The 12,528-nt window shown below is 43.6% G+C and overlaps 2 protein-coding genes across 3 annotated transcripts in view; both read left to right on the top strand.

The window, feature by feature from the left end:
- Positions 1-7,098, top strand: part of akt1 (v-akt murine thymoma viral oncogene homolog 1) — a 29,846-nt gene extending 22,748 nt beyond the window's left edge. For both annotated transcript variants that reach the window (XM_079370005.1, XM_079370006.1), the window contains exons 9-14: positions 123-248; positions 1,998-2,126; positions 4,837-5,051; positions 5,150-5,237; positions 5,494-5,596; positions 6,881-7,098. In XM_079370005.1, coding sequence (XP_079226131.1) covers positions 123-248; positions 1,998-2,126; positions 4,837-5,051; positions 5,150-5,237; positions 5,494-5,596; positions 6,881-6,960 — 741 coding nt within the window. In that variant the 3' untranslated portion in view covers positions 6,961-7,098. The remainder of the gene's footprint in view (positions 1-122; positions 249-1,997; positions 2,127-4,836; positions 5,052-5,149; positions 5,238-5,493; positions 5,597-6,880) is intronic.
- siva1 (SIVA1, apoptosis-inducing factor) overlaps positions 1-12,528 on the top strand; it is a 59,478-nt gene that overhangs the window by 42,923 nt on the left and 4,027 nt on the right. The gene's annotated exons all lie outside the window — the stretch shown is intronic.

Raw genomic sequence — 12,528 nt, 5'->3', positions numbered from 1 at the left:
TTTAGTTTCCAGTAAATCAAAATAACTTTCAAATCAAACACTTTCACTCTCTTCCCTCGATTAATCAACTCTGCCTTCATCCATCCTCTCCTCTGTGTCCATCTCTTCTGTTTTCCTCACAGCTTTTCTTCCATCTATCACGGGACCGCGTGTTCTCAGAGGAGAGGGCTCGGTTCTATGGTGCAGAGATTGTGTCAGCGCTGGACTACTTGCATGCTGAAAGAAATGTAGTCTATAGAGATCTAAAGGTAAACATGCTCATGTTCTGTTATCCTCACTGTCAGCCTCCCTTCATTTCTCTACTGGCAGGATATAAATAGAATTTGCCTCCATCCAGAGCAGTGGCCATGTCTTATTGATCTGCCTCCCCAAGATCAGACTCTAGACCTCGCTGCAGCTGGAGGGAAGGAGGCTCGGCCCGTTCGCTTAACTGCAGCTAGACAGAAATAACCACCAGTGCTCTTTGAACAGATCGCCAGCGTCTCCCGTTATAGCACATGTTCTGTTTGATTGACTTAATTTAAATGCTGCTCGTATCGCACTTTTACTTTAAGACTAAACATTTATCTTCAACCCTTGTAAAAGAAGCTGCAAGGTTTCTGCTTCTCCTTTTTGAAGAATCTAAACGGAACTCTTACACTCTAAAGATAACATCAGAGACGGATGCTGCAGACTGATAGGACATTTTTGAGCTTTAGGAGGACTGTGGGGGGTTATCAGTGTCGGAGTGGGCATCTGTAGTCCTACGACTTCCAGCTGAAAAAAAGAAGTCAGGTCAGCACTGCACTCTCTCCCTCCCTCCCTTCTTCCCACCCTCTCTCCCTGGGGTTTATGAGGCAGCCTCCCAGCCTGCTAGGGTTCTCCTGAAAATGCCAGGGTAGCAGGATTGGAGGATGTGCTGACTCTTGGCAGTTGCTGCTGGCCACGTGTGAGCTACAGCTGCCAGGTGACTTTAACTGAGGGTGAGATACAGAGAAGGAGGGAGGACATGCTGATATTAAAAGGTTGTGCAATCTTAAGTCATGACACTGCATTAAGACTTTTAGGTAAAGGTACCTTTTTGTTTAATCACAAAGTGTCTTTCCATCAGTTTCGGAAATGTGTGTATTCGTGCATTTCTTAAACTTGGCTGCAGTGAAAATATGTATGTAAATGTTTTATTGGTTCCTTCTCTCCTAACCTCTACAGGGGCCCCAAAAATAAGAGTAACCTGAGGTGAACTGCAAAATAGTTTCATGATAATTCCAGATGGAGGTCACCGTAGCGGAGGATAAAACCACACAAGTGTGCATATGGATCAATTCATTCAGAAAATACAAATCACACCTTGAGTGCTTAGCAACAGTACAGTGTCATCAAAATGACTAATCCTCAATTCACTGCATCATTTCTCCACATCCTCCTGAATCTGTGCAGACATATTTTGATAATTGAACTATATTGTCCTGGAAATACAACACTGATAAGCACTTTTCACCCCGGCTCCTTGTAAAATAGCTGGTAAAAGAATTCTGGGTGAGGCGATGCGAGTGAGCAATGCAGCACGTTATATGCAAGACAATTTACTGTGAATGGGAGGAGCTGATAAAGTTTATATCCTGCCACTGATGCGTAAACCCTTGAGATCTCCTGCAAGCAGTAAAATGACCTTATTTGGATTTCTGATCGCTAGTATGTTCTTCTGCGCTCATCGTGCTGCTAATACAGCTCATAACACAGAGCATTGATATAAAAGCCAAAACTGTCGCCATAGTGTCAAACTCTGCCTGTCGGCCCACATGGTGCATCCTTTATACACCACAATCTGCCTCCTGAGACTCCTATGAGGAGTACATGTTTTTAAACAGCTGCCATACAACAGTGTTTATTTTTATTTATCAAATGAATATTTTCATCACTGTCTTTTTTTTGTTTTGTTTTTGTTTACTAAAACCCCTTAAAGGTGAGTCATTTCATCAGAGTGCTTACCTCCTTCATCTTTCCTGTTTCCTCCTCAGCTGGAAAACCTCATGCTCGACAAAGACGGACACATAAAGATCACAGACTTTGGCTTGTGTAAAGAGGGGATCAAAGATGGCGCCACAATGAAGACTTTCTGCGGGACACCAGAATACCTGGCACCAGAGGTACTAATTCGAGCTGAAATATGGAGTTGTCTTGTAACAGTGTCACTTTTATGAAGACGCAGAGTTCACGGCAGACGGTAACTGAAGAAATAACAGCTAATAGGCTCCACTTGGGTAAGAGCTGTATGAAAAAGAACTCCAGAAGTGGAGCCAAGAATGAATGTTGGCCCTGTCATTTATGACATGAGCAGATATGAATTGAACTGCAGTGTGTGTTGTCGGACATCAGTGGGTGAGAAGCGTGTAGAAAAAAAGGGCAGCTGTCCTAAATGCCTTTCTAATCTCCAGCTGAAGTCTGAGAGTTAATGAGTGTGCCGTGAGCCCAGGGCAGGGCGGCCTGCTCCCACGTTTGCTGTGTGTGGCGAGGTGTGGCCACTCCATTGCGTGCAGGTATGACAAGTGTTTGAGTGGGCCGTGTAACCTGATATCGCTTTGTGAGTCAAGGCAGTGTGCGTGAGGAAGTACATGAGGGGTTACGCTGGGCTCACGCCTGCTGCCGTAAAAATGTTTTCCGGTAGAAGGGGTGTCCATGTTGACACAGTTGCCGTATTGCTGTTTTTAGCCTCTGTTTGTAATATTCTGGTTTAGGGATGAGGAGGAGGAGATGATTGGCTGCCAGTGCTTCAGGAAATGTGAGCTTCCACCTTTTGGGGGAAAAAAAACAAAACACACACACATTGGCTGCAACTGTTGAGAGGCCAAAAGGGGAGCCATAGCAGTAGTGCTGCTGTGTAACCCCGACAAGACCTGGGCAGAGTTGTCGTGAGCAGACTTTCCAGCAGTGTGCCTGTTTTTTTTTTTGCTTGTAAATATTTACTTGCTCACATCTGGACAGATTTCTCATATTTCTCGTTCTTTCATGAATCTTTTTTTTCTAAACATTCCTCAGACTTCCCCACCTGTCCGTCCCAAACTCTGTCCGTCCCACTTCCCTCTTCCACTGAGCAGCACAGTCCCGTACGACCTCTCCAGCTTCGGCAGCGGGAGAGCAGGGAGACATCAGGGGGCGTTGCCATAGCGACAGGGTTTTGCTGGCCAGCGTCTCTATGGAGTGCGGGCCAGGCAGTGTTACAGGTTGTCCTGCAGTAAACAATGACCTTGTTGTGTGTGCTGCACAGGAATGCTGTAACGTCTGGGAATATTCCACCCAGAGCAGGAGAGAAAAAGAGAGTCAATCCACAAGAACCTGACCGGAGTTTGTCTCCGGAGAAAGGATTCAGACTAATTCACATTGTCACTTTTATTTAGTCGTCACAAGAAGAAAACAAAGAAAATGAGGAGTGAAAGTGATCTCTGTTCATAAGATGGAAGATTAATCTTTGTTAGTGCTCGACTTTATGAGCAAAGAAGTGCAGAATGGTTCCAGAGCAGCAGCAAGTGTTTGTGCTTTTATCGGCTCTCTCCTCCCCCTGCCTCTGCTCCTTTGGGGCAGTGTTACAGTATTAGTTTTGGGGCTGGGGCCCAAGCAAAGTCCTGGTTACGTATATGAGGGATGAGCTTGGCTCCTGCGCTCCTGGCAGCTTCACAGCTGTGGTGCTCTTCTACATATATGGGGCAGCTGCGGGCCCAGCTGTCGCACGGTGTGAATCACACGACAGCAGCGCTGGAAATAGAGACGGCCCAGTAATCCTAGCCCCGCGCCGGCTTCACGTTACTCCCTCCTGCCCTCCCGATCCTTCTCCTCGACGCTCGACGCTCACCGCAGCGCCAGGGCGAATGCCCACAGACACATGCTGTACGGCGTGTGCGCGCGCACACACACACACACACACACACACACACACACAGTAGTTTTGTTCCTTTTACGGACACATCCTTCCATCTGTTTTCCAGGACTCTCTCTCTCTCTCTCTCGTCTTGTGCGCTGTTGTGTCCGTATCTAATTCTATTAATCTGCCCACGTTTTTCTACCTCGGGTTCTATTCTTAGGTCTGAATTTCTGAGCATCTCGCTGCTTGAGGTTTAAGAGAACAGACTGTTCTCATTGTCTTGATTTCACCTTCAACATCCGCCTGCTGAGGTAGAATCCAGTACATGTCCCAGGAGACCTTGAAACAACTCAGCTCAGCAGCACATTAGTCATGCAACAGGTCGGTTGTTCAGCAAGCACAACACAAGAGGAGTCAGTCTCTTTAAGCGTCGGGGAGAAAATACATCCTATGGAAGTAAAAAAAAAAAAAAGACTTAATATTGCAATCGTACTGACTCAAATTGTGTCCGTTAAGACGTTGGTTTGTGAGACTAGTCCATGTTTGTGGCCCCACATTTGCTCATTTATCTGACCCACACACCTCTGCTGCTTGTCGATCTGGACGCGTGTTTGTGTTTGTGTGGAAGGAAGGCACTGTGCTGATTAAATATGCAGGGCTCCAGGGGAAACTCTATCCTCACTCCTAATGTGAGCTGTGAGTCAGTGTTGGCTGGGGTGGCCTCAGAAGGCCCAGACCATGAGGGAGAGCAGGTGATTTTTGTTTAGGGGGGTCGGGTGATGATGAGCCATCAGGCTGGATGTCATCACAGCCTCATGACCTCAACATGTAAACTGACGAAGTTTTGTCACAAATTTCTTTAAAAAAAAAAAAAGATGAAAAGTTAGATGTATTTATTTCCAACAACTTGAGATGGTTGTGTCTGCCTATTAAAACCCACTTCCCTGAAATAGCTTATGAGCACCCAGACAGCTGCATTAACCCAACTTGTCATCCCAAAGGTGCTAGAAGACAACGACTACGGCCGTGCTGTGGACTGGTGGGGTCTCGGGGTGGTGATGTACGAGATGATGTGCGGCAGGCTGCCTTTCTACAACCAGGACCACGAGAAGCTGTTCGAGCTCATCCTCATGGAGGACATTCGCTTTCCTCGCACACTCGGCCCTGAGGCACGCTCACTGCTCTCTGGCCTGCTCAAGAAAGACCCGATGCAGAGGTACACGTCCTCCTTTCTGACCTTATTATCGCTGTTCTCTGGGTAGCTGCTGTCGACTGTAGATCCTGACTCCTCTTTGTTTTGTACTTGTCTTCTAGGTTAGGTGGAGGGCCTGATGATGCCAAGGAAATCATGCAGCACAAGTTCTTTGCAGGAATTGAATGGCAGGATGTCTACGAGAAGAAGGTTAGTTTTTTTAAATATTCATGTTGCTCTGTTTATTCCAGCTGTTTGGTTTTTTTTTTCAATTGTCGTCACTGAAATGTCTCCGAGCTCAGGTCAGCATAACTTTCCCGGGAGCACTAAAAGTGACATCATCTTGAACGCTACCATAAATAAAAATAAAAAAACCAACGTGGCTTGTCATCAGGAGGACAACTGTTATTAAACGGATTGACAGCAGCAAAGTACTGATATGTTTGTCTCTTCTCCTCTCCAACAGCTGGTCCCACCGTTTAAGCCCCAAGTTACCTCAGAGACGGACACACGATATTTTGACGAGGAGTTCACAGCACAGACTATCACCATTACGCCACCCGGACAAGGTAGCACCAAACAAAACCAAACCAAACGAGCAGAACACTTAACACAATGTGTGTGGTGTTTCACAACTTGAGCTCAATGGGCTCTTCTTCTTTCTTTTTTTTTTTCTTTCTTTTTTTTGTCCTGGAGCTTTTAATGTGACAGGCTGATGATAGACGCTGACCGTGTGAGAAAAGATCAAAAACAACCTAACTAACATTCTTCAGTGTTTGTTTTAGTCAAGAAAAATCAATTGTAATGGAAACAGACACTTGATCAGATGAAATCATGCGACAGGCCTCAGTTCATCTGACTTTGTGTAATTTATTGAAAATGTTGAATGCTGTCTTAAAAGGTTGTGACATTATCTCGTGTTAAGATAAACACATTTAGTGGAGCTCTTAAGTGTGAGTAAACTTCCTCCTGGAGGCATTCATAGCTCTCCTGAGAGGAGTCACCCCTCTCCTGGACAAACGCCGTCATTAAAACACAGTCATCCAACAGCTTGTGTGTAAGTCTAAAGATAACAGAACATAACAACAAATAAAGCATTAGAAATCAAAGGATTAAATGTATAAAAACATGGATGTTGTGAGGTCAGATACAGAATATGTGGATGTGATGGAGAAGCAGGTGCAGATTTACTCTTAACGTCAGGTCTATAAAAGCCGTGAAGTACACAGTTTAATGTTCCCTTGAAGAAAAGGAACATTCACATTCCACTAAATATTATCATCAAAACATAAAATCGAATGAATGTTTGTTCTTCTACAACATGCCGAGAAGCTCTCTGTTCTCGTCCACCTAAATTCCTCCTTAGTCTATTTCTGACAGAGATACGAAAACCACTGGATCGACATGAAACAATAGACGGAGACAAGTTAATGTGTTCCTATTGGAACCTCAAATAACAGTCACAATGCGACACTGTATCTGTAAAATGCAGGACCAAGTAGAGTAAACTTGAACTTGTCGATAATGAGAGTTAGAATCTTCCGCAGACTACTGTTTAGGTTATTTATTTACTATGTCAGTCTTGTGAGCTTCCTGGAAAAGAAGAAGACGGAAGCCCCTCCTCTAATCCTGTCAATCAAAGACCAAAACGCCATGAAAACATCTTCCTTATTGGTGACAGTACTTACTCTGGTCTACAACAGAGACACAGACGGGTTAGACACTGAGGTGATATCTGTATGGCAAACTCTACAGGAGCATAGTGTGCAGGAGTTTCCATTGAGAAATAAAATCCATATTGCCTGCAGCTTTGTTGTACAAAATGTAAGCAGGTCTTTTCCCTCTCTCCTCAGATGACAGTATGGAGTCCTTCGACAGTGAGCGGAGACCCCACTTCCCCCAGTTTTCCTACTCTGCCAGCGGGACAGCCTAAACGACTCAAATACATTCCTCTGGTCCTGACATCTCCCCCCCTCACCCCATTCGACTGCACTCTCAAAAAAAAAGACCGGGGGAGCCGCAGCCCCGTCCTCCCTGCTTTGTCTGCGGATGCTGTTGGTGGATGTTACATTTACGCTCTGCAAAAATGTGTGTTTTCCAGGAAGGAGGAAATCCAAGACGAAACAAAGATAACTGTGGTGGTTCTGAGGCCTTTTGAAGACCGACCACACTGAGTTAACACTACTCTTCATCTCCTGGTTGTTATGTTGTATACTGAGCAGGCATCCTTACACCATAATGAACAGGGGAATGTAGTTTTGTTATGAACAAATTAGGCCACTGATGTGAATTTTGAAAAGGGCCATTTTTTTTTTGTATTAAAATAATACAACTGAATATCAATCATTTCAAACAGAAACAGGCAGACTGTGGACCAAAAGCATCATCTGAGCAGTGAGTGTGTTGTTTTTGTTGAATGGGTAATGAATCCATGTTTTCCTCTCTTAAGACTCCTGAACAATTCAAAAACCAGACGTCAACTCATTTTTGGCTTCAAAGTGAATGTACCGTATCAAATAAAAGTTGATCTTTCTGCATATGCATGTGGCTGATTCTCCTAAAGACTGAAATCTTCTGGAGATGATTTTTTTTTTTAATCACTTTTTTACTTCCCTGATGCAAAACTGACACCAACCGCTCTGTTGTATCTTCATCTTTCACCTTGATGAGTGTGATTAATCAATTGTGCAATACAGCGTGAGGTGGGGAAAGAATGCAGTGATTAATCCTTAAGGTTAAAGGCTTTCCTGCTTTTGGATTTCCTCTTTACTGTTTGCACACCAGAGTCCCTGAGAAAAAAAAAGAAAAAGAAAAGTTTGTCTGTTCAGGATCAGAAAAAGCTCCTCTCACAACCCCCTGAAGTAAGTGCTTCTAGCTGCTGATGCCTTCCTCTCTCTGGATGCTGTGCTGCAGATTCTTCCTGGTTTCTCTCTTCTCTCCTTCTTTCGGGTTTTTCCTCCATGTACAGTTCAGTATTGGGTGTTTTCTCCACCCAGTGCATTCACTGCAGCCTCAATGAGGTCACTTTAACATGATTCACTTCTTTAGGAATACTTTGCAAACAAATGGTGCTTGGGGAGGGGGGGTCATCTTCGTTACATCAGGGGATGTGTGTCCCCCTTTTTTTTTTTCAACCTTTTGAGTTATTTATATGAAACCAGCATTGACTAAAATGAGTTTTACTGTGCCAATGATATGCACTTTGCTGTCCCAAAATGATTGTATTTGGACTCTTCTTTGTGCTTTATGGTTGGTAAAGACTAAATTAGCATATTTTTATAATGTAAAAAAAAAAAAAAGTGATCACTTCCCTTTTTACAGACAGCTGAGACGCTTGGGAACTGAAGCTCTTGTTTCAAAACAGAAGTTTTCAGGAGTGCTTTCAACATTTTCTGAGATGACAGTTAATCATATGTCAAAAGTGCATCATACGTTATTGAATGTAAAGGTTTTTATAATGTTTTCACTTCAATTGTTTGCAAGCTTTTTTTGTTCAGATTCTGAATCTGATTGTTACTTATTTCCTATGCACGCTCACCCTTTGCTGTCATCTTCTAAAAATAATAATAGGGAAATTCATTTTATACTTTTTATTTTTCTTCTCACCTTTTTTTTTTTTTTTTTTTTTTTTTTTTTTTTTGTACCTGCCCTTCCATATTCCCGAGACTGAGGACACCAGCTTTAGCAAACAAATAATATAAACTTTGTACACTGTTTTTACTTGTTTCTCTCAAATTGATGAAATAAAAAGGTCTTAACAAAAAGCCTACAGACTCCTCTGTTATTTTAAAACAAATAATCACTCTCATAGAGCTGAAGAAACCTGTGAAATGTAGATTACTGTGTGTATTTTAGACCATAATTTACCAGATTGAGATTTTCAGAAAGGATTTTTCCAACAAGGTTCAGTTTTGAAATTTGGATTTGATATGGCATTCTCGGAAATGTGTTTATCCAAACCTTACTGTGATCGCACCCTGCTGATTTAAGTCTAAGTGTATGAGACAAATGTCCCAGTGCGCTGCGGCTGTGACTGTGGTTTGGCCGTGTTCGCCTTTGCAGGACTGTTCAGATCCACGTCTGGGGCTCTGCAGCTGGTCTGAGACAGGAGAGGCGCTCCCCCCCGGGGCCCCTGGGCAGATGGTTCAGTCTCTGGAGCAGATGTTGACAGCCAGCGCTCACAGTCTGTCTTTTTTTTTTTTTTTTTTTTTTTGGCCAGCTGCAGCACACAGCAGCTCACTGCGAGAGCGACGCTTGGCCCAGTGTGGCACTCACCTGACAACCATCCCTCTCTAACCTGACTCCAGCTGCATGGCCTGAAACAGAACGCCACTGCCTGAGGTTGTAGCTCTGCCACCAGGGCTCCCCTGGGTGATGTCGTGTTTGGGTGTGTGAGGAGCATGTCACTCACAGAGCGTGCAGGCCAAGGCAATCATGCAGAGTCCCACCTCTTCCTTTAACAGGGCTGCTTTTGTTTGAAATAAAGACAGAAAGGTTGACTCAGTGATGGCATTAATATTCCCTGAATGTTTGAAATACTGTGTTATTTGATTAAGAGGACAGTTATTTAATAAATACAGATAAAGGCACTAAACATTCTTGATCAATACTACTTGATAAACACCTCAGTAGGAGATACTTGACAGTTTGTGCAAAATCAGCTGCAGCCAGGCCTGCAGCTTGCTAAGCATCTTCTGCATAGATTCTGCAGCTGCAGCTTGCATTCTCCTTACAGGCCGAACAGCCATCCTGCTGCAGCTGCAGAAGGAACAAAAACATAAAGATTAACACATCAACATCTAAAAGAGAATAATATGAAGCATAACCTGGGTCAAGTCACTGAGCAAGGTGTCATGGCAACAAACTGTATGATAAAACACTTTTTTCTTTTGAATACTCTGGGGGCTTCTCGGAAGAAACGTTGCCACGATTGGGTGAAAGAGCTAGTTTTTCCAATGCGAAGGTGGGGAGTGTAAGTGTGACAGAGGTCAGGGCTGGAGGAAACAGGTTCAACCTGTTTACTTCAAGCCCCCTTAGAAAACTGAGCGCAGGGGAGGTGGGTAAAGTACGCTTGGTAAAAGAAAAAAAATCCTCAAATTGTGAAAAAGGGTATGCGACCATATTTCATCATCATCATAGTTTAAGGTGCTTCTGAATGGGCCTGTGTACTTGCTTGACCTCTTAACCTTGAAAAGGCTTTTTTTTTTAATTAAGCAGGAAGCAGGATATTTTTCTTTCCTGCTCCTTCCACTGGAATAAACTCCTTTCTGATATGATACTCTCTCACTCTGCTGAGGTCTTTGGATCCAAACTTAATAACTCATTATTTCATAGGACTCAAGTATGAAAGCACACATTTAGGGTGGATGTGCTTTCTGTGCTATAGTATGGTCTGAAGCTATTTTGCATTATATAACCATGTGTATGATGATGTATTATGAAAGAAATTCATATGATTCCTATCATACAGGAAATTGTTTTTAATTGATCTCAGTGTTTTTTGTCAATGATTCTGAGTGTTGTGTTTTTGCTTGTTTTACTGTGCTTGTAACCGCGACGGCATTAGAGAGGAGAGAAATCTCAACGTCCTTTTGAGAATAAATAAAGGTTTGAAATGAAATGAAATATATATATACACACTGCTCAAAAAATAAATAAATCCTACATCTTAGATCTGAATGATTAAAGTATTCTTATTATACTTTGTTCTTTACATAGTTGAATGTCCTGACAACAAAATCACACACAAATGATCAATGGAAATCAAATGTATTAACCGATGGGTCTAGATTTGGAGTAACTCTCAAAATTAAAGTGGTAAAACACACTACAGGCAGATCCAACTTTGATGTAATGTCCTTAAAACAAGTCAAAATGAGGCTCAGTAGTGTGTGTGGCCTCCACATGCCTGTATGAGATGCTCCTGATGAGGTGGCAGATGGTCTCCTGAGGGGTCTCCTCCTAGACCTGAACTAAAGCATCTGCCAACTCCTGGACAGTCTGTGGTGCATTGTGGTGTTGGTGGATGGAGCGAGACATGATGTCCCAGATGTGCTCAATTGGATTCAGGTCTGGGGAACAGGCGGGCAAGTCCATAGCATCAATGCCTTCATCTTACAGGAACTGCTGACACACTCCAGCCACATGAGGTCTAGTATTGTCTTGCATTAGGAGGAACCCAGGGCCAACCACACCAGCATATGGTCTCACAAGGGGTCTCAGGATCTCATCTCTGTACCTAATGGCAGTCAGGCTACCTCTGGTGAGCACATGGAGGGCTGTGCGACCCCCCCAAAGAAATGCCACCCCACACCATTACTGACCCACCGCCAAACTGATCATTCTGGAGGATGTTGCAGGCAGCAGAACGTTCTCCACGGCGTCTCCAGACTCTGTCACGTCTGTCACATGTGCTCAGTGTGAACCTGTTTTCATCTGTGAAGAGCACAGGGCACCAGTGGCGAATTTGCCAATCTTGGTGTTCTCTGGCAAATGCCAAACGACTTGCACGGTGTTGAGCTGTACGCACAACCTCCACCTGTGGACGTCGGGCCCTCATGGAGTCTGTTTCTGACCATTTGAGCAGACACATGCACATTTGTGGCCTGCTGGAGGTCATTTTGCAGGGCTCTGGCAGTGCTCCTCCTGTTCCTCCTTGCACAAAGGCGGAGGGAGCAGTCCTGCTGCTGGGTTGTTGCCCTCCTACAGCCTCCTCCACGTCTCCTGGTGTGCTGGCCTGTCTCCTGGTAGCGCCTCCATGCTCTGGACACTACGCTGACAGACACAGCTAACCTTCCTGCCACAGCTCCATTGATGTGCCATCCTGGATGAGCTGCACTACCTTGTGTCGTTGTAGACTCCAGCTCATACAAGAGTGAAAGCACCGCCAGCATTCAAAAATGACCACCTGCAGAACCACTCCTTTATGGGGGTGTCTTGCTAATTGCCTATAATTTCACAACAGCATGTGAAATTGGTTGTCAATCAGTGTTGCTTCCTAAGTGGACAGTTTGATTTGACAGAAGTGTGATTGACTTGGAATTACATTGTGTTTTTTAAGTGTTCCCTTTATTTTTTTGAGCAGTGTATACAAAACATACTAAAAAAAATCCAATAGAATAAGTAACTCTAAACTCTAACTTTAAACTAGTCTTTGCTTCATGACATAAAGCCTATGTTTGTCTTTTAACTGTAGTATTTTTACTTTGTTAAACTGATTTTTGAATAGAGATAAATGTTTTAATGATGGACTTCAAGCAACAGAACTGGCTAGTTATAAAGAGTGGTGTTGCTACACATTTTCAACACTCTTCTTCCAAAACGTCAGAAGAAAAATAAATATTAAACCCTAATATATGTTGTGACAGGAAGTGTGTCGAGTTTGGGATGAATGCATTAAATTGAAACTAGAGCGCCATCTAGTGGCTTTAACGGTGAATGGGTTGATGTAAAAATATAGATTCGCTGGACTGATAATATATCACACACGAGAATATTTATT

The sequence above is a fragment of the Symphodus melops genome (genome assembly GCF_947650265.1).
Source record: "Symphodus melops genome assembly, chromosome: 19".
NCBI classification, from domain to species: Eukaryota; Metazoa; Chordata; class Actinopteri; order Labriformes; family Labridae; genus Symphodus; species Symphodus melops.
Note: the sequence above shows the minus strand (reverse complement) of the source record. Positions and strands in the feature narration are given on the sequence as shown.